Genomic DNA, 27419 nt, shown 5'->3' on the forward strand with positions numbered 1-27419 from the left:
ATCGCTGAGAATAGCATGAGCCTCCACATGTGTGAGTCTCCAGGGTGTCATGCACAGCGAGCCACATGATAAGATGCGCGGATTGACGGTCTCAGAAGCGGAGGCAACTGAGACTTGTCCTCCACCACCTGGATTGAGGTGAGTAACCGCGCCACCACGAGGACCTAGTAAGTAGTGGAAATTGGGCATGCCAAATTGGGGAGAAAAGGGTATTAAAAAAATAAAAAAATAAAAAAAAGGAATGTATGTGTGTGTGTTTGTAAGTGTGCGTGCCATTAATAAATGTTTTTATTAACGATAGAAACGTTAATTCACGTTTAGAAACGTTAATTCACTGTTTCTTTTCCTGGCCATCTCTGCTCTTTTTGTAAAACTCTGTATTCTTTTTCATTCTACATAATCCATCTCTCTTCGTCCACTGTACAAACACACGCACACACACACAGTCCTTTAACCTGGGAGAACTGACGTGGCTATGTTTCCAGTTTGTTCTGAACTGGGTCCAGTGTGACAAAGAGTGGGTGGCACTACCCCTCAGCTTAAGTGTGGTCTCCAGGCCATGCCAAACCAAACTTTCAGACCATAAAACACACGCCACGACCTGACGCCAGGAACATTACCTTTTTATTCTTCAGTACAAACGACAGCATTTATGCCACGAAATTCATCTACAGACCAACTCAAATAGCACCAAGAAGACTTTTTTTCTTCCATGTCTTTAGAGCCCAGAACTATCCAAGGATTTGGCAATTGAATTCTATGATATAAATTCTATATAAAAGACATATGTGCAGGGTAAAAAATTTATTGTACAAAAGATTTATATTATATATTTTGGCAGGTATACGTTATAGCTTCTGGAGCAAGTTCAAAGATACTTTTTGTTTGGAAAAAAAAAATCCCATGACTGAAATGAAAATTTTGTTAATTGATAAAACCATACAGTATGTATATTCTTTTCATTATGTTTTACTGTTTAATAATATTAATTAATAGTTTGACTAAGACGTGCCGCAGTGGAGGCTGTCCTCTGGGAATACGACAGAAAAACAAATACTGCAAAGAGCTGCTGAAACAGTTCCTCTTCTCGTAATTAGTATAAAGTAGAAACCTTTACAATCAAATAACACACACACACACACACACACACACACACTCTGCCAGAATTGCTCCTTGGGGACATACTAGTCTCATTTAAGCATCTGGGGAGCTTTTACCCTGAACACTTGATCAGAGGAATAAATTACGGCATAATTCAGTTAAATGTGTTTTTGTTTTTGTTTTTTTTTAAATAGTTTTTCTCCCTCTGTGAAGGTCTTCATATTAAATTATTCATATTTGTTTATGGTCTGTTTCATTATCACCAAGGTTTAGAGAAATATTTTTTTATATGAAAACAGGATAAATTAAATCTGAGTGGGGGGCTGTCAGTCACACATAGACTTGTTATTCTCATATTCATAATTGATATACTGTAGAAAATGATGACAGGCCATCCATTAATATAAAGGGAGTATCATTTCACGGAGCAGCGCAATGAAATAATTTAACAGCAATTTCAGTTTCTGTAAACTGATTTAAGATTTGTTTTCTCTAAAACTATTTCCACCTATAATTTGCCTGTCTGTCAATTAAGGTACTGTGTTAAAGAAATGCACTTCTGGAAATATAACCAACCTTTTTAATACTGCATCCTCGTGGGTTCCTCTTGTTGTTTCTGGTGGGGCGTTTTTGAGATGCGCTCTCAGCCCTGTACAGCTTGCTATGCTAATGAGCCCCAGCTGGTATGGTCGGTTGCTGCAGTAATTTAAATGGTCAAGTGCAGCTCATATTCCTAAAGCCCCGTATGTTTAGTTCAGGCAGGAGAGGGTGCTTCACTTCTAGTGTACAGCTGTGTTAATCTGCCCTTAATAATAGAGACAGAGCTTACCTCATGCCTCCATGCCTTACACCACAAACTCCCTTGTTGCACATAAATTAGCTCTCCAACTTGAGTGAGATAAGAGACGTGCAGAGTTCAGCACGTTAGCGCGGAATGGAGCGGTTCTTCGTCCTTGAGGATATATGGGTTTGGTGCAGCTGTAAGGGCAATCTTGGAACCTGCAGAACAGCAAATATCAGGATTAACCTTATATAACGCTCTAAAGCAATATGAGTCATGTGTTGTCTTAACTACAAAGCATGTTATGTTATCTTAGACAAAGAATGAACGAGCTAAAAATATTGCTTATCAAAGCTCATTATTAAGGGAACATCTGTGTCCCTTAATCTAGTTTGCTCTGCCCCACTGTCTTAGATCCTGCTATTCTCAAGGGATGAGAATTGTTCCAAACTGGGATAACTTTCTACCGAGGAACACAAAAAGAGATGTTAGGCACAACAACATGAGGATGAGTAAATTATATCATAATTTTCATTTTTGGATGAACTATCCCTTTAAAGCTAAATTTTAACCACTCTTTTTTCTCCCGTTATTATTCTAAAAAGCATTGGCTCAAAGAAATTGGCTTCGCTTGCTGTGTGGTGCATGGTCTTAGGCTTTACAGTATAGCTTTGTCTTAATGTGTAGGCTGCACATGTTGCGTTGAAGCTTAACTCTTTGTTCAGAAAACAATATTATTTTGATTTCAATAAAGGGAAGATAGATTGAGGCATTCTTGATGACTTAATTGCATGTGCACTGGTACTCTCTCAAATTTAATCAGACCTATTAGATCTGGACCGCAAGTCTGTGGAACCGGACTGTCATCGTGGTGCTATCTCTCCTCTCAATAACAATCCTTAAAGTGCCTTAAGTGCTTGTGACCGCTCTAATGAATGAAAATATCCTGCCCAAGTCTAAAGGACTGCATTAAGCTGAATAGTTACCTTCAATGGAAAAGCAGTATGTGGGCCTCCCTCGCCTTACAATTGTGTCTGCTGTTTTTTTTTAAGCTGGTATTGTGAAAACATAAGTTATTAAGAGCTGTCTGTACGGTGCTTGTCAATAGTTTAAAATGTCTAACTAAAGTGGACAAAAGCTAAATAAAGAGAATGCGGAATGAATGGGACAAGAAGAAAAATTTTCGTCCATTATAAAGATTCAAGGTGACCTTGCCTAGGATTCACAAGCAATTAAGGCAGTGGTTCCCAAACTTTTTCAGTCAAGCCCCGCTACTAACAGAAAAATCCATTCGCACCTCTCATAGTAAAATGAGTTGTAATTGTTGCATAGTCATACAAAAAGCTATTTATTGTCTCTGTAAACAAGAATACAAAAGATAAAACTAAAGTTGATGTCATTTAGTTCAAATGTAATTGTAACTAATTACTAATACCTAATTTCGAAATAGTTAAAAATGTGCTGCACCTACCTCCCCTGGAGTCGTGAGTTCGAATCCAGGGCATGCTGAGTGATTCCAGCCAGGTCTCCTAAGCAGTCTCCTAATTGGCCCGGTTGCTAGGGAGGGAGTTACATGGGGTAACCTTCTTGTGGTCACCACAATGTGGTTCTCGCTCTCGGTGGGACATGTGGTGAATTGTGCGTGGGTTCCACAGAGAATAGTGTGAAGCCTCCACATGGCTCCGTGGTAACATGCTCAACAAGCCACGTGATAAGATGCGTGGATTGACTGTCTCAGACGCGGAGGCAACTGAGATTTGTCCTCCGCCACTCGGATTGAGGCAAGTCACTACGCCACCATGAGGACTTAGAGTGCATTGGGAATTGGGCATTCCAAATTGGGGAGAAAAGGGGAGAAAAAAAAATAAAAAATTTGCTGCACATTAAAAATGCTTCTCTTAGGTTTTTACTGGGTCAAAAATGGTTTTTGGTGGTGGCTGACGTACATGGTCATCACATGTATTATTTTTATTTTATTTTTTACATAATTGCAATTAATATGTAAGATATGTAGTTGCATTCAATGTTTGTAATGAATATGATTTATTTTTGATCATCTGAGCAACAGAATTTTTGTACTTCAAGGTGCTGTTTGAAGTCAAATTAACTTAACACTTTATTTCTATAGGCCTAATTATAATATTCATGAGTAAACCACTTTACTGATTTGGGAACTGTGCTTCTATAGAGGAATTGTTTGCTTCCTACTCCAAAACAGATTTACCAGACTCTTAATGATTTTGGAATTATTTAGATTATAGGAGTATCTGATGCTAAACCAGGCCAGTTTGTATCCTAATCTCAAACATCATCAGACAGGAAATGTATTAAAATAGTACACATGCATTTGTTAATAATTTATAAAGGTCCAGACTTTTGTTCTACATTGTACATGCCCTTTTGTTTACCATAGTTCTTTCATTGTTTAAAAGTTGCATTTGTAATGCCATAATCACAAGAAAGACCACGGATGGCTCCTCATTACAGTGGTTAGTTAGGTAGTTAGTCTTTCTTAAAAAAAAAAAAAAAGGTGTTTATTTGTTAAAAATAACAGCCTAAACACATTTAACACCACTTTATATTACAACTCACACAGTTGTAATGAAAAATTATGTTACAGTTTACTGTGTTAAATGTTAGTAAGGGTGTTGTTGATGTGTAGATGTGAAAAGTCTTGTAATTCATGCTGATGATGAGCAGGTGTTTTCCCTTTCCCTTGTCATAGCTGTTCAGAATGTCAGCGCTGTAGCCATTTGAAATGGCATGATATTGAGAGAAGCCCAGTTTAATGAGACAGTCATGTGATCCGCTCTGCACTATCCTGTCACCGGAGCTCACATATCGAGGGAAGCCTGGTTGACACGCATTGCGCGCGCACCTGCACTAGCATGCTCCAGAGATACAGTAGGATGGAACAGAGTGCGTCTTGCGTGTGATTCTCAGTGGATCGCACAACACTCACGCCACACCCAACTTTAAGCACCCTGCGCTCATCCACGTTTTAGATGAATAAGCATATTTAGCGCTTATAAAATGGCAAAAGCAAGGTGAATTTGAATATCATTTGCTTTGGCGTCCGAAATTTCGAAAATTTTAAATGCAGGAAAAACCCTGATCTCACAAAAGCAGAGGATTTAATGCCTCACACTTTTGGAACCACTGAATCAAGGCCTTCTTTATGTAATGTACTTCAGTAATGGACTTTGATATATGAATCCTTTACCGGGGTGTTTGTTTTCATTGTTGCAGTTACAAACACAGTTTAGGAACACTCCTTTTATTGGATAAAGTGGGGTGATTTTTTAACCTTTATTTGGTTGAACTGTACTCACCCTTCCTCAACCTTGAATCGGTTTGTTTGCTGTTTAATGAATTCCAAATATCTGGTGTGTACACTGAGCAGCGTGCTTAAAACGGCCCCATTCTCTATCACTGACTTACTCGTTTCGTTCCAGTGGATTTTTTTTTCAAACAATACAGTCCAGGATAGTTTTTTTTTTCTATTTCTTTTACAATCCCACGGCATTTTGAAGCAGACGGAAAGATCTAGACGCTGCATCCGCACCTAGTCAAGGAGGCATGCTGCCTACTGCTCTAGTTTGGCCATCAGTGAGCCACTGACTCTGCCAACTTAGTCAGCAGTCTTGTATTGGCAGAATTGGCCACAGCTCCTGGTAATAGCTTGTTAGCTACTAATCCACGCTTAGAGCCCTGTTCTTCTGAATGACAGTTTTACATTTTGCCGGCAGTTCGGTGGCAGGAGTTCAGATTGGTGGCTGGAAAATAGACGGTCCATGCAGGCTGTCATTCCTCTGTGATGTCTAATGTGTGCTGTTTCTGCTGAAGACCACACACGCGGTTATACAATCTGGAATCCCTTACAAAAAAACTCTTACTTTTAAATGGTCTGTTTTATATTGTTTATAAAATTTCAGCTTGCATTTCAGGATAATTTGTTATAGTGGTTCCATAATCAAATTGATTTGAGTCTTCATGGAATGTTTAAAAGACAAAATCCGCCAAAAAAGCATTGAAATATGATGCTTAAAAACTTCACCATCACTGATTTTCTCAAACGCTGTTTCTTATGTCAGTGCCTTTAGCACAGTTGCTCAACCCCATGCGCCCTGCTTTCCCTTTCCCCTGGAACAGTGAAAGGGCAAGGTTGTTAGGCATGTTTTGCACGCACACAGAAATATGCCAACCGTCTTCTCAAGCCAACAGGTGTAGGAGAGGCACTTTCTTCGCCGCAACCAGTGACATGGGTGACAACAGGAACAGTTGCTAATGTGGCGTGGATGAGGGCTTTCTCTGGGGTGGTAACCCTAACCCCTCCGAGAAGAGTTTAGAGTAGGTTAGAGAACAGCTCTATACACCTGGAGCGTTGTGTATTGAGTCAGAGTTAATGAGTTTAGCAGGGGGGCAGATTCTTCAGTGCTTCCATCTCACGTAAAGCCTGCTCTCTGGGGCAGCATCGCAACCCCCCTCTGTGGACCTTATTTCAGCAGCAGGTGAGCACCGGTGTGCATTTGAATAACAGCTGTGTGTGTGTGTGTGTGTGTGTGTGTGTGTGTGTGTGTGTGTGTGTGTGTGTGTGTGTGAGTGATCTGCTCTTTGGAGATATCTGTCCTCAAATCTCCTTTGAGAGACCCATTCTACTGTAAATGTGTCTACCTGCTCTAGCTTGTGTATGTGCTGTATGTTTGTCTTAAAGTCATTTCTGAGTCATAAGAAAGGTGAGCAATGATGAGTTTAATAAATGTACAATTTACAGTACATAAATTACATATTACTTTTTTGTGCATTTTAATATTAAAACAAATAAAAGTAAAAAAAAAAAAAACACATTAATATTGTGTTGTTTAAGTAACACAATCTGCATTTTTTCTACATGAATATATATATATATATATATATATATATAGAAGACAGCAGACGGCTCTAAACATAATTGTGGGTCCCGCCTGGACATCGTGCTTCTCTGGGAGCCTCTGGAAGCTCCTATTTGCATTGGAATTTTTTTTTTTTTTTTATTGTTTATTTGACGTTGGGCTTTCAATCAATATATTTTTGTCCCACCTGAAAACCTGACTTCTCTATATGATGATTGGTCGAGCTTTCAAATGGGTGGGACTTCAAAACAAATGGCCTATAATTGAAATGTATGTGATTGATTGACAATGTAAGCATATAACATTTATGTATGAAATGTAAAAGCTTAAATGTAAAAATGTAAAATATCATAATCTGATATTTTCTTTAAAACAGTTTTGAGCTAATTTAATTATTTTAATTGAGAAATTTCATTGTCTGAATAGTTTGAACATGTGGGAGCACCAAAGAAAGTAATCTGTACTTCCCCACTTTTGAAAAACACCAACCACAGCTGCCCCACATGTATACATTTCTAACTGGAATTAGCCTTTTTTTCCACTTTTCTTTAACATCCAGCCCAATACCTCTAGGCGGCACGAGTCTTTTCCCATCGAGATCAGAAGATTGATGGGTTTGGGCAGCGAGAGAATTGAGTGCAGAAAGCTGTTTTACCGCATGCCATTTTGGTTGCATTTTTATGACCCTCTTGAAAGGGTTCTTGTTGAAATAGCAGAGGGGCTAGCTTTGCTCTCCGCTCTCCGGCTGCCCTATCATCTACCTCTGATTTTCATTCCACCTAATTAATAACAATCTTTGTTGTAATGATGTGCGGCACTAGCCCTGGACTTAATGCATACACAATTAAGTCAAAGGCTCGCCCAGCTTTATTAATTTCTTGGCTAGTGTCTGGGCTGAACCTGAGATCTTGAGTTGTGCTACAAACGTAATGTTTGGTCAACTGATCCCTCAGGCAGAGAACACAGGCCAAACATCAGTCGTTCAAAGTCTTCTCACTTTCTGCACACTCTCTTTCACCAGTAGCGCTGTCTAGCCACTGTCTACCTTTTACCAGGGCTTCTCGTCTCAGTAAAAGTGTAGGGATTTGATTAATCCACGTGCGCTTGCACAGATGTCAAAATATGTCCTTGTGTGTTAGTAACACTTCAGGGTGATGTGTGGATCTCGAGAGTTGGCAGGTAAAGTAAGTATACAGTATAAGTGAGTGAGTTGGTATGCCCAGCCTGCTCCTAGTATAGAGAGGATCTGGCCCATCACTTTTGTTTGAATAGGTAATGTAAATCTGCTGGGGTAGAGGAGACATGATCTGGAATGGCTTGTTAGGACACATGATCAAAAGCTCCTCTCGCTGCTCTCTGCTCCTTGCCAGTCAACTCTCTTGTCACCGTGCGAGGCAAACGTTAAATAGATTTTATTTTTCTTAGGCTGTACATCACAGGCATTCTGCCAATCTGCAAACTTTAACAAAAATGATAGCCCCTACTCCTCCTGTCTTTCTACGAGAGCTATGCTACTGACTTACAGGAAGAGAGAAAGAGACAGTGATACAGACAAACTGCCCCAGTCCAGAACTCTGGCAGCTATGTAATTCACTGCAGCCTGTATGTTTCATATCAAATTCACATAATACACAAGTTTTCCAGAGGAGCCTGCGTCAGGAACAAGAAATGGTTCCCCTCCTGACTGCCTAGTGTGGCTCAATGGACCTCCAAAATTCTGTCCCTGCTCCAAATAGAGTGCTCCTCTTTCAGATGACAAAACAAGCAGCTGCTTCTGTCTCAATGTGCCATTCTTTGTGTCTGTATCACCTTCCCTCTTCTCAGATTCCCATTAGTCAACAGTAGCAACTGCTGCAGAGCATTCCAGGAGCCATCTTTTCTCTCTCTTGAGCCTCAGCTGTTGACTCTGTCCCCCTTATGTGTGACCAAGCACAACGCCTCTATTGTGCCGGGTCTCTATCTTTGAGCTGGGGCTCTCCTGATTGGAGGAAACGGTTGTTTCAGAGAGACAAATCATAGCCAGGTCTCCTGAACAGAGCCCCATTTTTCCCCTCTCTAGCACCATAGGTATGTCACCTCAGCCGTGAATAAAAAGTTCTTGCAACTCAATTCATATATGAAACAGAAATGGACCTGATTTACTTTGATAATAAATGCCACTGGTGTGCATGATTTAATAAGTGCATGCTCTTCTAAAAAAATAAAAAATCTAATCACATATCAAATTTTTCTGCCTCTGCTAGTATAACCAAGGTTGCACAGGCTGGGAAAAATAACCATTAAAATGAAAAGAAATTTCTATCATCATTTACTCACCATCATGTTGTTCCAAACTTTATATCTTCTCTGGAACACAAAATGAGATTTCTGGCAGAATGTTAGCCTCAGTAACCATTTACTTTCAGTGGGCCTCATTCATTAAACTTTAGTAAATATATGGGTCAATTCGGAGTAATTTGCGCGTAAAATTGACCTTCCTGAAAACTTTTCGGCAGATTCACATATGCTTCATGCTCCCCAGATTTGTTAGTAAAATGTGTGTATGTTCGTGAATTCCAAACATTCGCAATGAGGGGATGTGTGCACATTCATTCACAGTTATCATAATCCACGGCCATGAATACGCCATAAAAGAAAGGCACCAGGTAACATCTATGCGGAACAGTAATGAAATCGTTTTTATGAATGAAGTGCATTTACATCGTAAAATTTTGATTTAGCAAACACAATAGCGTCTCAAAGAATGTGAGGACTTACTGTTATCGCATGTTTTTGTTGTCATATGACGGCCTTTTATGAATTCGGCAGTTCAAGAAGTCAATAAAAATTGTTTGACATGATTGTAAAAAAATGTTCAGTTCACACCAGGAGGAGGCCCACCACCATTAACCTTCTCTGGTTCAGTTCTCAGCATGATTTACCGATGCCTATATTAAATTATGAAACCTTAAGAGCTAATATCAAATAAAAAATAAAAAAATGCCCAACCAGTCACGTTAGAAGGCATACATTTTTTCGAGAAAAATCAATCACTTCTGCTGGAAAAAACAATAAGTAGGGTTGGGGGAAAATTATACTTTGAAAAACAAATTCAAGCAGTAAAGAAACATTTCTAAATAAGTAGCTAAGCTATGATTTAAAAAGAAAACAAATATATATATATTTTTACTAATTTGTTATTTTTAAGGTTAATTTCACTTATTTAATTATTAGTTAATTTTGTCATTACTTATTTAATTTCACTTCTATCAAAACTTATTTATGACAGTTTACCTGAAAGAACACAAAACATTTGGATGTCTTACGCACGATTACACGTGGTCTGGAGCATGTGGACATTTTTCGTACCAACTAACGTTTTGAAAATACGAAAACTTTCATGAATACGAAATTTACGTCAGAACGGCTTTATGGACGATTTACACAAAAATTCATTTTGCTTGTGTTTCATGAATGAGCCATGAGTTCCATTGTATGGAAAAACAATACAATCAAAGTAAATGGAGGCCAACACTCTGCCAAACATCTCTTTTTGTGTTTCATGGACAAAAGAAAGCCATATGGGTTTGGAACAACATGAGGGTGAGTAAACAATGACTGAGCTTTAATTTTTGGGTGAACTGTCCCTTTAATGTCATAGCCTAACATGTAGCTAAACAAATCCTGATGAATAAAATCAGGTCCCGCCCTATTATTTCACACTCAATATTCTCTTTCACTTTTTAATAAATCACATTTCACGAATGCCATGTCATTTTGTCCCTATATAATATAATTTAGGCAGTTATGGAAATGAAAGTTAGGAATGTTGTCTCAGTAACAGTGTTTATAGCAACAGCGTTGAGTCGGACCCTTGTTTAACAACAGTGTTGGAATAGTGGTGTACGTGTAAAGCAGCACTGGAATGGAGTGGTTAACAGTTTTAATGAGCAAGCATCTTTATATGTCCCTCTCAGTATTTGGATTAGCACAGGGCGAAAAGCAAAATGCTGATGCCCGGGAAAAGAGAACCACCCCATTAATTAGCCTTAAATCTGTCACTGCGCTGCTGAGCGCTGCCGGTGGAAATAGCAGAACCCTTTATGTAGATTAAAAGCAGGCAGATCAAGATGAGCTGGACTTAACCTGTAAAGTGTGTGTGTATATGAGTGTGCGGTCACAGCCCCCCCGTCACCACCCGCCTTGTGCTCAGTTCCCAGGCAATGACTGCACATAACTAGACAAAAGAACTGGTGTCATCTGACTAGGATTAAAATAGTGTCAATATAGCTCACATCATAGCCACAGACAGGCCGGTATGGCCAGCTAATAATTTCAGGCCACATAGCATAGGCTTGTTTTATAAGGTATAGCTACGTCAGCTCCATCTGGTTGCTAATACCACCACCCTTCCCAAAATTCACAGACACAACAGCCAACACAAGCCCTCCTGTAAACAAACATATGTTGTTTTCCTTCACCAAACAATAAACATGAACATTCCCATTTTACACGAGGAACGGAGAATTGTAATCGACGGCACCGTTAACGTCCTTGTATCTTTCCCTCTTGTGCTCTCTCTCTTTGTTCAATAAGGTGCCACGCGGTGCCAAGGGATGAGATGGGATGTCTGAAAAAACAGATAGAAACATGTTTTATTGCTCGTCGAAAGCTGCAGCACTGATCATTGCAATTATTTGCTGAACACCATCTCTCATTGGGAGTGGCCCCCATATAATTTTAAGTCTGTGTAGGTCAAATGGTTAATATGCTTTTGGACCCTGTCATCCATTACATGTCATGAAGTTCCATTGATAGCTTGAAGTTATGAGTTTTAATTCTAATTAAGGGTTTGCTGGGTGTAAAAAAATATATATATTTTTTCCATAAATTTCCATCAACTGCAATTTGTGATTTGGACAGAAAGGCACGCTTTTCTCACACCTTTTTTCCAGAGTGCCCTGCCTGAGAACGCATTCTCCACACTGGTCTGGGTCTGGTCTTGTACCGAGTTTAAACGAGGGATATTTTCACACGTCTGTTTTCTTTGTCTCTCACGCGCACTTTCTTTTTCCCGTTCTTGAGAGGTGATAAAGAAATGAACTTAGCTCCATGTGAAATGGCAGCATTTTTCCGTCTTCTCACAGCAGGCAGCAGTGGATACGACCCCACAGCCCGGAAAAAAAGGAACAGGTCGATTCAAAGGAAAATACGGCAGCCGTTGTTGCAGAACCGTGCAGGAAACAATGGTGCATTGAGTGTCTTAGCTGTAGAGCAGCGAGTAGACTTCCGAAGAATCGGAATTCTTAACCTTTTGAAGTACTATGGTTACCGGTAACTGCACCATCTCGACACGGCCTCTCCTCAGACTTGCTCAAATATCAAAAGATATAGAAAATACCTTTCAGTTACTGTCAAATCAACATTTACTTTTTACAGTAACCCTGCCTCTGATAATGGGCAAAACTGGTCAGATTCTGTCTTCATTGTTCAGTATAGGTGGATTCTATTCCTGTATGCAGCTGTGTGGGCTGAACTCAGCAGTCACTGGTGGTCTGTGTGTGTGAAGCAGTGAGAGTGTGCAGTTACATGATTGCTACATGTGTGTGCAAGAGAATGGAGGACAACAGCTAAAAATAGTGACCTTTTAGGCCTGTGTGTGTGAGTGCTGAACTCTGACATGCTGGTAAACAGAGTGAGCTGCACGGGACCATAAACATTTTTAATTGTTGCCTCATAAAAACTGAGAATGTCCGTGGCAGCAGTGGCAAATATGCTTCCTTAATTAGTCAAGCCAAATTTACAAAGAACGAAGATGCCTCGTTTTAACTTTTTAATGCACTCATGCACACGTACAGGACTGTTTATTACTGTTATGAATAAAATAGTTCTTGACTGCAAAAAAAAAATAAAGCTGCACTTGTGGATGTAAAATGCCGCCAGTAAAATACCTAGGTTACTAAAGATCGTCAATTCTAATCAAATTATAATATTTTCTCTACCCAAAGAGTGCATAAAAATTGAGCCATATTGTTTAATGGTTAAAATGTCTTAAATTGTTATTTTAGCACCACATAATCTTAACATAACGTTAAGACTGCGTATATTGTGAGAGAACTTATCAAGCACATCCAAGTTGCTGTGGCATTTAAGATAAATAAAGTTTCAGTGACGACTCAAGATTTTAATCTGTTCATGTGGATCCTATCAGTTTCTTTTTGTCCCTAGCACCCATTAATTTACTAAATCACTCTGAGCCAAAATGATCACAGTAAGCATCATTATTCACACATTTTTATTAATTCAATGTAGACGAATAAAAGCGAATGTTTTGAAGCATTGATTAGCAGAAGGGTTTATATCTGACAGTTAGATTGCAGGGTAGCCAGCATAAAAAATGGCTCCTCTCCAAGGTACCCAGTAATTTAATTCTTGTGTGAAATTATTATAATTTATTACAGTATCTAGGCTCTAATGATTACCTACTTCAAATGGAAATTATAAATTAAGATTAAATCCATATATCTGTGCTAAAACCTCTCAACAGTATTTTAGAACATTTTATAAGATGCATCTTCCCTCTGTCTTTTTATATTTTCATTTTTACTTTATTTACAGTTTCAAAAAATGAAATAAATAAAAATGTATTATAGGTTGGTTTATAAAATCAGAACACTCGAAAAGCATAAAAATGTTGTAGAAATCGAGTTTAGGAAAATGGCTTTATTTTCATTGCAGATTAACAGAAATAAAAATCAGCTGAATATAAAAAAAATAAACTGAAAAAAGAGGTACAAAAAATACACAAGGGACAAACAAGTGCAGGATGCGAAATGTTTGTGTAGAAAGGTGACATACTTAGTTATTAAATAAGAACACTATTATTGTGCAAAGTGTACATTTTGAAGCTTTAACAAGAATTATTTTTCCTCTCCGTGTTTGCTGAAGATGTTTCTTGTTCAGAGTAAATTCTAATGAGCAGCAACAGGACAGAGCAGTCGGGGTGGGCTGCCTTGGAGGGCTCGCTTAGCCTGAGAGGAGGCTAAAGAGTATAGGGGAGAGAAAAAGTTCATTTTACTATCCAAGCATTAAATGGTCCTAGATTTCTTAAAAGTGACCTTGTGGGGAAGGCAGAGCCGGCAAGCTTCGGCACACCTCCTTCCAGCTGCACACATGGCATCCATTGGGGCACAATCACGTGCAGTCCCAACACCTCAGGCTCGGACATATGTTGAGTTTTATTTCATTCTTCTGACATTAATCCTGTTCACCAGCTGTTCTGCCAGCTGCCACTCTCCAGCTTAAGAGGAGATTGCAGTTTTGGGGGCTCAGAGTATGGGCTTATCTTGGCTCCTGATCTCTCCACACTATGTTCTGATTGGATTTTTTTTTTTCATCTTGTGCCTCTCCTCCTCCACTCTTCCTCCCTCCTCTACACACTCTGTAGGATCCTTGAGTTGTACTGCACTCGCTAGCGATCTCTCTCGCTCTTTCAACTTTGCTTGAATTTTGTCTCTCCACTTCCTGGTGAGGCAGGGAGGCTTCAGGGGCATGTTATAATCACCTGCCCAAGTCTTCCTTCAGAAGATACTGACCCTCTGCTAGTGTCTCTGTTTGGCCCTAGCTGTATCAACATTTATTATTCAGATTTGTTCTTTCGTAGCCCTTGTATATGGTGCCCAGACTACCTCTCAAGAGGATGTCTCAAACCCATCTGAGGATTAGGATACCTGGCAGTCTGTCTTAGTGCCACACATGCCATGAAAATCATTTTTATTCAAGGCTTTGATTTTTTTTTCTCAACTTGAATGATTGACTGTTTTTTCTTCTACATCTTTAATTCTTCTATTAAACATATTTCAACTTTATCTCTCCCGATCGTGTTACTAATCAGCGTGATATATTTCTCTCTACATCTTTCGTTGTCTGATGGAATTTCTTCTGTCATTAGTGCTGCAGAAGTACCCTGTCATGGAAGGTCTGGCCAGCGTGAATTGATCATTGGTGGCTGCTCACTTTAATAATTCAGCCCTGATTAGTGCCGAGTCCTGCAGTAAAATGGATTGAGGAGGAGGTCATGTGCTGCCCTGCTCAAGAGGTGAAGTCTCTTGGGAGTGGTTAATTCATATATGCTTGATAGACACGTGTCCTGTTTAGAAAGGTCAGGAATCGTGTGATTGCGGGGACAACGAGGTCAGCACGGTGAGCTTAGCACCTTAGATTTGTCAGATGAAGGCAATGACACACTAGAACCATCCACATGTACTGTTATGAACTATTTTTTACCTTGTAGCTTTTTTATATCTACCTGAATCTGTATCTTCGCAATTACAATCAAGTCTCAGACCCAGTATTTCCATATATTTTTTGCATTGGATAAAGTTGGATAAATTCTGATTGGATGTGTTCCATTGGAAATTGTTGTAAAAAGACTGTAAATTAATTCCTGTGAGCGCACATACCAAACAAATGCAGCAAGTTGCAACAATGCTTGGCAACCACAAACAGCCTACAGTTACAGTAAAGATACATTTATATAAATATATTTCTTAAATTATCTATTCAATCTTTTTTTAACTTTTAATCTATGTTTAGAATGTATTGACACTTGTTTTATGTCTGATGTGTAGTATGCACTGACAACTTTCACACAACATCCTAATAATGCAATTTATAAAGACAATAAAATGCATTTAATCATTTATGTAATAACTAATTATTATTTGCATTGTGGCAAGAAAAAAAAAAAAAAATCTTACCCGTGGTAAAACCACTGTAATGCACGGCCTCTTGTGGCTTATTGCTGTAATGTACTGGACCTTTAGATATTTCACTCAAAAACACTCAAAAACCAAAATAATAATAACTAAATAAAATGAACTAAAAGACTTTCTAGGCTAGTCTGTCTATTTAGAGCAGCTGTCGACAGATGGAAATGGCAGTGCGGTGTTCGAGCAACCTACAGGTGACTAGCAGAGATGCTCACTAAGTGGAATAATGAATAGTATTAGGTGTCAATTAAATCAAGCCTTCCCCGAGGTGCAGGTGCTCGACAATATACTGACACATCTCAAGGAGCCGAGGCCTCTTCTCCCATGCATGCCAACGGGTGCATTTGCATATTAAAGAACCAAAATTATTTAACTGAATAATAAAATAAAAAAATACATGAAAAAAAAGAAAAAAGAGCTTCTGGAAATGATCGAGGTTATTAAAACTGTTGACAGGGAAGAAAGGTAATTGGCATAAAATGAGGGAAATGCTACTGTTATACATGCATGAATGCATGTGTATGTGTGCGTATTTTCTCTCTGTCGTTATTTTTTTCCTACCCGACTTTTTTTTAGCTGTTAGCATTGTGCACCGTCGCCCGGGTGTGTAACCTATTACGTTTAGATTGCTCCCTTGCAATTAGTGCCCTTTTTGTCCTCACTTCAATAACGGCATGATTATGGAGATTTCAGGAGCATTTGCCGCCACCGCCCCAGCTAACAGCTGTTGTCTCTGGAACTGACGACGGGAACGACAAACATGTTTTCTTGTGGCGTTTCACTTTCCTGTCTGCCTCTTGTAATTATTATACTCTTATTTTGTGTGATGATGGAGTCTTGTTTTAGTGGCTCTGTGATTAAGACATTCAGAAGATTTTCCCTCTGTGTTGTGTGCACGCTTGCTTTTTTGTGTATGTGTGCTTGTAGCTTATGACTCCAGTTTGTTTTTGTAAGGAGACGGAGGGAAATAGGAAAAGAAAGAGTACATTTTTAGTTTTCTGTTGACTGCAGCATCACTATTGTGAGAAACAAATCTAATGCAAGAAAAGCCTTGAGATATGATTTTGGAGAGGGTCTGTGTTTTTCCAGTTGGAGCCGAGGAGAATGCCTGGAATAAGTTTTCCCCTCTAAATTGCACAAAACTCTTAATATTCTCTTGACCTTGGCTTCTTGACTACTACTTTTTTTCTCAAGCTTATTCTCTTCTAATATTATCAGAAATGAGAGTGCTTAGAGGATAATTGTTAACCTAACTGCGACACTTGCAATGAGAGTGCCCTTCAACCTGGGTGGCTTCAAGTGGAACTATAATATCTCTTCCTCAGTTGGGCCTTCTTCCTCTTTCCTGCTGTCTCTCTTTCTGTTCAGAGAATGAACACAGTTCCTCTGCTCTCTCCATCATTGCAAGGTGAAATTTATATCATCATTGTCAGCTGATCATTGATTTGATAATTCCGTGTTTCTCCAGAAGTGTGGACTGCAGAAATGCCGGACCAAAGGGGGAGCATGATTTCTCTTTCCACTAAAAGGGTAATTCTAAGGAAACTGGTCCTATTTAAAAAGAAAATTCCTAGTCCTATTTTATTCTAAAATCAAAAGAAACATATAAGAAATTATATTTATATATATTATTGAAATGATAAAGTATTTATACATCATAGTAGTACTCCTTATTACCAATGTTCCCTCTAAGCTGCGCGTGTGCACTGCTGCGCACTTTTGATATAGCTCCCGTGTAGGTGGAAAAAAACATCCACGCACTGCGTGCAGACTCAAAGTTGTGTGGGAAAACCTAGATATGTCTTGTATTAGAGCTAAATGCATGCTCAGTGTTTCAACTGGAGTTCATAATAATGTTAGTTTTTTCCAGTATGGAGCTGAAACTTTGAGTAGAATCTTGTGTGAAATCAAGATGGAAATAAACATTAGTGAGTCGTGAAACAAAAATACATATAACTACATTTACCGTGAGACGCGAGCGCTATTGGTGGATGCGGAAATGCAGATGTGTGCCCGTCCCACGAGCGATTAACATAAATAGGTCTTGAATGCAAACAGGTGCAACACATCTGGTTTGTGTCAAAATATCAGATCTGTGCATAAGACCTTGCAGTGTTAATGCACTAATGCAGCCCGATAGATCTGCCACTATCTCTGTTATGTTGTTAATATTAATCAAACAGCAATATTGAAAATAAAGCCACTGACTGCTCTTTATTTGCTTTATATTAGCCTACTTTGTTTACTTTATACTTAGGCTACTTCATTATTATTATGACTATTTACCTGAATAATTCAAAATATTAAGCAATGTTTACTTAATGAGAAACATTAAGGCAACATGCCATTGTTTTAACTTAATAATATGTTAACATTATATAAATATTTTACTTTTTAAATAAATGAATGTGTTCAATAGCATATCCATTTTTACTGTGGAAATAAAATATTCAAATATTAAGAAATTTGAAATGTAACCAGTATTGGTTATATATATATATATATATATATATATATATATATATATTTTTTTTTTTTTATATATATATTAACCCAAACCCTATATTATTCTGCTCAGGTGGCCGAAGGTTCTGCCTAATAGAAATAGGATTTGCTCTGCAAGAACAAAAATGAGAGGGAACATTGCTTGTCACTGCCTTTCATTTCATTGAAATGTAATACGGTAAAAGAAAAATTCTGTTACGGTAATGAGAACCATTACTGAAAACAATGGGAATTGTTAAAGTAAATATGTATGGATGCATAATAGTAAAGAGAATTGGGGTGTAAAAATTAAATGGTCCTAAATGTAGATTTCATTTTCTTTATGCAAAATAATATTTCATTATTTTTATTTTCTTGACCGGTTTCATGAGAATTACCCAAGAGCTCTGTATCATAGCACCCAGTACAATAGTGATGTTTTTGAGGTCTGTTGAGAGGAAGGGACATAAAATACTACAGTTTATAGAAAACCAGATTAAGGATGCAGTGTTTGGTGGACAATTGACAATAACAGTATGAGGACAATAGGGCAGTTCACTAAGGACAGCTGTAATGATGTGTGCACTGTGAAGTGGAGTGTGTCTGGAGAGAGAGTACTTTCCTTCCTCTCTCACTCTATGACTCTTTCAGTCTCTTTCTCTCTCTTCTCGAGTGTAAGGATTGATTGGGGGAAGAGCAGCTTCCTGTGGTGGGGATTGCAGTAGTGGTGTGAGACCTGGGGGTGCTGGCAGATGTTCTGGTGTCTGCCACAGGGCAGGACTCATCGGGACATGGGGTAAACCCTCTCCGCTCAGCACAATTGCATCTTTAGGGGCATGACACAGCCATAACATCTGATACATGCACATAGAGGTCATTAATGATGGCACACAGGTTTCTTTGAGTACAAAAAGACTGATCAAGTTGTTTTCTACATAACTACATAATACTCATGCACATTAAACAGTTTTAAGGCAGTCAAACTAGGTATTTAAGCACAGCATTTCATTATATACATTTGTGCCACATTTAGGCAACATTCTGACCTTTAAAGTCATCGTGGACGCCATGCACATTCTTGTTCTTCATTGTGAATTAAAAAAAATATTCGTAATCTTTCATGATAATGGAATGACTAGCTCCACCTCTGAAACGATTTCCCTTTTTGGCTCATCTCCTCTCCAACCACATGTCTTATATTGTAGATGGCACTTTTCATGATCCACATGAAAAGTCTCATCCCACAATTTTTTCCCCTCATTAAATATCCTATTTCACTCTGAGATACATCACAGTATGGGAGTAAAAAGGATTTATGAGCATTGGTGCTCCATCTATTCATGTGTTTAAAACCATCTGTGTAATCTTGTCAGCCGGTCTTTGCTTTAGGTGTCTTAATTGAGTTGCCATTGTAAAGATGAGAAGATTTCTCTGGCAACAAATCATGTTGTTAAGTTTGGATTGTAGATGAGTTGATAGATACAGAGAGGTCAAGTGTAGATGGTCCATTAGTATGTTGAGGAGGCACTTGAATGTTCCTACTGTGACTGCACTGAAATCAGTAAGTTTCTCCTCTGACTTTACAATGGGCTCCCTGACTTTTGTAGTTTAGGAGGCTTTGGCTTTGTCAGGCCAGAAAAGGGATTGTGGCATGCTACTTTTTCAGCCCCTGTTGTGGGGAAATGGGTATGCTGCTTTCTAATCCTGCTTTTTTGACAGGGATGGTCTCCTGAGTGTGTAGATGGGTGAAGTTTTAAAGTAACACCGCACTGAGACAAATGTGTATCTGGGGCTGCTGTGCTCTCAGAAGAGCTCTCTCTCTCTCTCTCTCTCTCTCTCTCTCTCTCTCTCTCTCTCTCCTCTCTCTCCCTTTCTGTCTCTATTGTTTCTTCTTTCATTCTCCATTTTCGACATTTCTGGCCATGGATGTGGTGCTCAAGAGGCTTTATATCAATAGGGTGTCCTTTAAGCACTTTCCCCAGTGCCATGTCATATCTGTGGGACAAACAGGGCCCAAGAAAGCTCCTCTGGGTCCAGTGTGGCACAGGGCTAAGCCGTCTGTTGAGACTGTGGGGCCTTGGGAAAATATGAATAGGACGTTTATAAGGGCTATTGTTTTTATTCTAATCTCATCTGGGCTGAATTGGTTTCCCTCCAGCCATGCCACACTTTATCTGAGAGGATGAGAGAGGAAGCAAGGAGATTTCTGGGGCCCCCACGGGACAACAACAAAGTTAATGCTTGCTTTATTCATCTTGTCATTCTAGGCCTCTGACAGGATTTTCTAGACAAGTACAATCTTTTCCACACTTCCTCTTCAGTTTGCAGAGTCTACAAATATCTTACTGTCTCTGAACTGGGGGATGTTTGTATTTTGAAATACGAATGCAAATGTGGGAAGGAAATGTACCTTGTTCAATGGGCTGTGCTGAATTTTTCAATTGAAGTTGTGGCAGCGCTGAGAGATGAATGGATGTGGCTGAAGCATTGTTTGATTTTTGGAAATAAATGGTCCACTTTTGTTTCTTTACATCGGTAATATGTTAGTATGGCACTTAAGTATTATCCAGATGTTAAGCAGTGTTTCCATTGGCATTTATACTCTCGCCGGAGAAGATGGAATGCAACTTTGGAAATTGTGCAAAAAATATCCCCTTATTATTAATCTAAATTCCTTTCAAATGTTCTAGCTTTATAAGGGTACTTTGAAAAAACCCAGACGTCCATCTCGTTAACTGCTTGTTTTTCTAAAGTATCCTCACATGAAAACATTGCAATTGGAGTTGTGGTTTCATGGGTGGATGGGTTGTTTTCTGTGGGTGTTCCTGGTCCGTCATCTACAAATGCTGGACATTCCTCACCTCTCTCAGGTAATAAATGTTTTGGAGGACAGCTCCAGCACATTCCAGCTGTAGTGTGTGTGTGTGTGTGTGTGTGTGTGTGTGTGTGTGTTGTGTGTGTGTGTGTGTGTGTGTGTGTGTGTGTGTGTAGGAGTGAGGGAGTGGCCACTCTCAAAGGAGGCAGAGTGGAGCAGAATGGGAGCTGGCACCGCATTATCTGCAACAGTTGGCGCATTCCTCAAGTGCTGAAGAAGCATCTGTGCTGCGCTCTGTCTGTGTGTGTATGTGTAAGACAGAGAGGAGGAATATGGGAAAAGTCTTCCCTAAAACCTTTTAACCCCCTAGGACAGTTCCACCCCAGCCCTGTGCCACAAAAGGAAGTTTCTCTCTTTCCAAATATTTTTTTCAGCCTGGAGGAAAGAATGTACTGCTATTTGTTTTATATACATATATATATTGGTATGTGTGTTCTGTATTGGGTGCTAGTGTGTGTATGTGATATTATTCGAGGGAAGTGTTTTGAGAAAGGAAAGCACTGTTATTCAGGGACAAGAGCAGTATCACAGACCTCAATCACACATACGCACACGCAAAAACTCACACAAAACACAGGGTCTTAGCATCTCACAAGGTCAAGGAAACAAACTGTGAGTTCTGGATTAGGAAAGTCAATAAAGTAGAAGTAATGTTAGAATGACCCAAGTGGAGGCATCCTGTCGGTCCCACTGAAATAGAGGAAATGGAGAATGAAAGAAAATGTGACCTCCCCTTGATCTATCTTTGCCCTGTATTACAACACTGACCATCAACATAGTCTCCACAAGCTTTCAAATATTTATCTGCCCATAGTCCCTGCTAGACCTGGAGTCATGTAACTGTTCGTTATGAAATTTTATTATATCTATCTATCTATCTATCTATCTATCTGTCTGTCTGTCTATCTGTCTTTCTGTCTATCTGTCTGTCTATCTGTCTGTCTGTCTGTCTGTCTGTCTGTCTGTCTGTCTGTCTGTTTGTTTTGTTTTGTTTATCTATCCATATTTGGCAATGTACCAATTTTGGATTCTTATGTTTTAAGTATTGAAAAAGATAAAGCATTGCTAATGATAACAGAGTTATAATCGCAACAATAATTTTTATTGCATGAGATGAAGATCGCATCATGCCACATTCATGAGTGTGATGATGTCAATCTTTGGGAATGTTCAATGGCCTGGAGTACCTCAAGATATGAATACAATACACGCAGACACAAAGCATGCAAAACAGAATACCCAAAGTTATTCCCAGCACTTTTGTGCTCATGAATCGTACCCTTTTTGTTTGCCAAAGTGTGTTCACAAATGATCCATTGTGCGCGCGAGTGGTTTAACTGCGGCTTACGGTGCCGGAGGGCTGCCAGCGGCGTGCAAGAATGTCTGCTTTAGCCCGGTGCCCTTTAGCCTTTCACACAGAGAAAAAACTCTACTCTTTCTGTCTGTTATGTGATCGAATGGCAACATGAGACCCACAGGACCTATGCACTGAGGTCATGCCTGCAAAAAAAAAAAAAAAAAATCCTCAGCTCGGAAAAGGTAAAAATCAACAAAAAATGGATATAATTTTGGTCACTTTGCCTGATTCTTCTCCTTATAAATCCACTTCATGTCTGTTCAGCTGGGTGTATCTCGGTCCTGTGTGTGTGTTTTTCCTTGTTTTGTGTGATGGGAACAGGATGACCCACGCTTCAAGCTTCAGACTCTTGCTGGTGAGCAGTGTGTTCTTTATCAATGACCCTGAGGCCAAGGCTCTGCGGATTCCAGCCATTCCTCCTCCTGATTCATTGTCTGCCAGACAAATGTTAATTGTTTTCATCATTGCCGGCTGTGCGGGGCCAGTCAAGCAGACCCGTCTCATACCTTCCCCTTTAATGTCTTTGTGTAGCACCTCGCTCTTATCACTCTTTCAGCCTGTCTGGTTGACCTTCAGAAAACCAGGGGCCACATCGCACATTATCCACATATTATATGTGTGTTCTTTGTTTTGTGTTCGATTCAGAATTTAAAGAACTCCATGCTTGCCCTTTAATATATATAAAAACAATTAGTACCTTTTATAAAGAACCTTTAATTCTCTCATTTTGTTTTTCGGCTTGAGGTAGAAACATATTCACCTTGACACTTTTACAGAATGTAGTTGTCCTAAGTTGAAAATATTGCATTCGATCATTTCTTTCAGTCAAAAATTATGCTATGTTTATACTTTTATATATATATATATATATATATATATATATATATATATATATATATATATATATATATAAATTCTGACCTTTTGACATCAACCCTAATACTCGAACTGTTGTGACAGTTTTCTACTGTAATACATTCCATACAGATCTCTATTAAATTTCACATTATTACCACGGTTCATCCATCAGAATGTGCGGCCAACAATTATTATGTACCGTGGCTTTTGAAAGCCAGGTGCGTGCTACATTCACTTTCTCAATAAGTAGAAGGAATTTGTTTCTTTCATTTTGCTCAACACACCTTTTCAATCAGAATGTTTTCCCCTTTTTTCTTGCTTTTTTCTTTGTCTTTTCTTTGTCTTTTTTTATATAGCACAAATTGTTTTATTGCTCAAGGTTTGTGGGTCTTAGTCACAGCTATGGATTTGAGAGAGATGTATTTCAATGCAGACTGCTGTCTGAATGCCTCTTTACTGCAGTCGTCTGTTACACTCAATCCATGTTTGCAGTCAAATCTGTGTTTGTATTTATACTTTAGCTTTGTATGCAATTTAGCCCCTGAAATGTACTCTGCCACACGCTATTAAATTTGTGCACAGTCTATAAATTGAATGTTAAATTATTATTTTTCCCCATTGAACATACATTCAGTTTGATTGTGAGAAATTGACTGTTTGTTTCAGAATCCTCCTGCATGGAGAAACTCCTTTCTAAAGACTGGAAAGAGAAGATGGAGCGACTCAACACAGGGGAACTGTTAGGAGAAATCAAAGGTAAGAAGACTCCAGTGACTTACTTACAGATCTGTTTCTATCAAAGTTAAGACTATAAGTTCCTATAAGAGTTAAGGCCTATTCACACATCTGTTTTTTCGGTATGAATGTTCGTTCCGAATGAGCTTTTGAACTGGATCAATAGATTCCTATAGCACTATTGACACAAGGTCCGACAAATCTTCCACCGACAATCTGAAGGTTTTTTCATGGAGAGCAGTCCGATTTTTTTTTTTTTTTTCAGACTACGATGAAAACGGACTGACCAATGAGATATAAGCTTTTTATTACTTTTCCAGAGTCACTGCAGCTGCCCAATTCAGCACGTTGGTGGCACTTATCAACTGACAAACACAGGTGCTGTGCTCTTTTACATGTCTCACGCACAAAAATTCGGAATTCATTGCAAATATGCAGTAAATAAATAATATATGGAAGCTGTAAACACATTCTTTTAAAAATATTTATGTAATGTGCTGCTACCTCAAATTTTATATTGTGTCTATTGTTTTGTCTTAATGTACATTATTTAATATGCAAATCACTGTACCTGTTATATTATCTTGACATTAAAAATAGCAGTGACGTTCGGCAAGTCGTTTAGACTAAGTTTGTAGTAAAATATCCCATAAAAAGACTTGCATGCAATATTTTACTACGACTGTAGACAAATGAATTGCAAGCCTCACTGATATTTTTATTGCAAGGTTAATGTAACAAAGTATTCCTGTAACTGTGCTCTTTTTCTCACCACGCACAAGAAACCCTGAATTCAACACAAATATGCAAGAACTAAATACAGAAAAGACCATGAGCCAATGTTTTCTTTTATATTTCTTTTACTATCATGCGTCATATTTCATTCTGTACATGTTATTCTAATGCACATTATTTCACGTGTATTTATATCACTATACCTTGTGTAATATCATCCAGGCATTAATCCAGGCATTATAAAAAGAGAAGTTGGTTTCGGGAGTTCGTTTGGAATATACTCATAGCAAAATACATGTGCCAATATAAAGACACAGTACATATACTTATGCAACAGCGCCCTTTACTCATCTCACTTGTATGAAAAATTCAAAATTACTCTAAATGCATCAAAAACATTGAAAGAGCATAATGAAACAAATTAGTTACATAAATGCTTTAACAGCATTTAATAAATTAACCTCTAGCATTTACAGCTGAATGCTAAAGGGTCCGGGCAGGAAACTATTAAAAATATGTTTGTAGAACAGCAACAGTGCCGCCTACTGTACAGGGGTTAAATAGTTTTTCGTTTAATTAACTGCGGTCTCTGTATGAATAGACCTTTCGTCGGAAGTTCGTATTGCAAATTCTTCACGGATTTGGTGTGAACAGGCCTTTAGTGAGGAATTTGCTCCTGGCTTCAGAATATGGCAGAGAAGTATCAGAAAACAACCCTTTGTTTAGTCACTCTTATCTTTCCTGTCTAAATTCTTTTCGCAACATCTCCATTTTAATTTTAACCTCTTTCTGTTCAGCATAATTAATATACAGGTTTGAAATGCATTATGAAGGCTATAGTGTGTTTTTATTTCTTGGAATAGAAAATTAGGCAGGAATTGCTGTGTACTCAGGCAGGTGAGATACATTTCAGTTTACTAATGGTTAGAAACAATTTAAAAGGAAAGGGGGCTTGATGTAAACAGAGAAAAGACGAGAAGATTGCATGTATGAATGTGTATTGGAAGACAGTACAGCCCATGCACTGTTTATAACCAGTGAAGGTGTACATGGGATGAGCTTTTGTGTTTTTTTTTGTTTTGTTTTGTTTTTTTGTTTAGTTTTTTAAATGCGAGCAGGTCTTAGTACTGGCTGTTACAGAGAAGTGTTTATGTAGCAAGAGAGCACTGTAACAACTCTCTGATAACACACCAGTTCACCCCGGCTCCAGCCACACACTCCTACCTCTCTCTCTCTCTTTTCATTTCCTCTCCTTTTCTCTGGCACACTGGGTTTTTAGCTTGTACCTACCAACACGAGTCCACACCATTCCCTCAGACACATGCAGAAATAGAGCTCCATCTGTTTGTCACATAGATATACTGTCTATATTCCCTACTAAACTCACTTTTACAGCCATGTGTTTCAATAACAGTCTTCGGTGAGGTACAGGTGTCATAACACTCAGAATATAAAATATTATAGCATCAGTATGTCACAGCAGTTTTAATGGAGAATACATTTAGGAGGAGGTTAATAGCAGGATTGAGATTGCAAGGGTAATAACATTGGAGAGAAGTGTTATTGTTTTTTTGTTCCCTCGCTTAATGGCTCTTCTTTTTATCCCTGTGCTATTTAGAATTATGAATAACATTTGTCCTTGGTTTTAATTATTGGAGTAGTGTTTCTCTCTGTGTTGAGTGGAGGAGGGGTTGAAATCGGGGGGAGAACAGGGAAAAAAAAAACATTTGTACATTCTAATTAGTGCATTCATCGGCAATAACCTTAATGAACCCTCAAATGTATATCACATCTTGGTAAACCAGATTCATTGTACCTGCCCCTGTTATGTGGCACTGTAGATCAAAGTGCAGCGGGGAAAATGGTGAGGAATGATTTAGCCTTTTGAAAGGAGATCTTTTTAAATTACAGTGTATTTTTCTGTTGGATAAATGGCATTGGGTGAGGTCATGTTTAAAAGGTATAAACAGGTAGAAGGCGTTGATAATACCCCACCGGTGGCCTCCGTTGTGATTTCCAGCGAGGCTGCAGGCGGCTGCAGGGAAACAGACAGAATTACTTTTCATATCATACTGGCAGCCTTAGGTTTCTAATTAGCCTGCCATTTCATATGACTGTAGACATTTCAAAGGCCTCCTTTGTGCTCCCCCTTACAAAATGTCTCTCTTTGCGTTTGAAGTCGGTCTGATGTAAATACAGGCAATTAAAAAGGAAGCTCAGGGTTGGAGACACACAAGGTCTGCTTTATTAATACACAAACAAAGGCACCAATCTGAAAAAGAGAAAACATACACAACTTATGATTAAGATCTAAAGTGTTATGATAAATCAGAGAGCGCATTACTAGTAGGGTTAAAAAATCAATACAAAGTCCACACATGCCGCTAGCTTGGAATTAGTAGAGGAGAGCGCTAGATAAAAGATGGCATAAGGATGAAAAGGAAGCTGTTGCCTGTTTGGCCTTGCTGTTTCTGCTGTCATATCTGAACCGATGGCATTGTGCTTTCAGCTCTTTTGTGCCATTGTCCCCGTGCTACAAAAAGCCGCCTTGATCTTTGTTCGATAAATAAATCAGGTAGGAATTGCTGCCCCCACTGAACTGTGTATAGATATTAAAACAAAGTTTCTTCTCGCTTTTAGAGTGTAGCTCCACTTTGAGTGTGTGACATGCAGATGCTTGAGATTTCTGCAGCTGTTCTTTAAATCCTTTGCATATTTTTTGCCTTGTGAACCTGTCAAGACACTGTGCCATGGTAAGAAACACTGTATACTAGCTGAAGAAGGTGACTAAACGCTTGAGGGAACGATGAACAATAGTGCTGAGTGAAAAAAGCAAAACCTCAGAACACTT

General features: G+C 38.8%; 1 protein-coding gene across 19 annotated transcripts in view; it reads left to right on the forward strand.

Annotated features, from left to right (window-relative positions):
* LOC127450578 (transcription factor SOX-6-like) overlaps positions 1–27419 on the forward strand; it is a 178689-nt gene that overhangs the window by 69356 nt on the left and 81914 nt on the right. For all 19 annotated transcript variants that reach the window (XM_051714888.1, XM_051714843.1, XM_051714933.1 and 16 more), the window contains one exon: positions 23765–23854. In XM_051714888.1, the coding sequence (XP_051570848.1) occupies positions 23765–23854 (90 nt within the window). The remainder of the gene's footprint in view (positions 1–23764; positions 23855–27419) is intronic.

Source organism: Myxocyprinus asiaticus, chromosome 2 (assembly GCF_019703515.2).
Source record: "Myxocyprinus asiaticus isolate MX2 ecotype Aquarium Trade chromosome 2, UBuf_Myxa_2, whole genome shotgun sequence".
Classification (NCBI taxonomy): Eukaryota; Metazoa; Chordata; class Actinopteri; order Cypriniformes; family Catostomidae; genus Myxocyprinus; species Myxocyprinus asiaticus.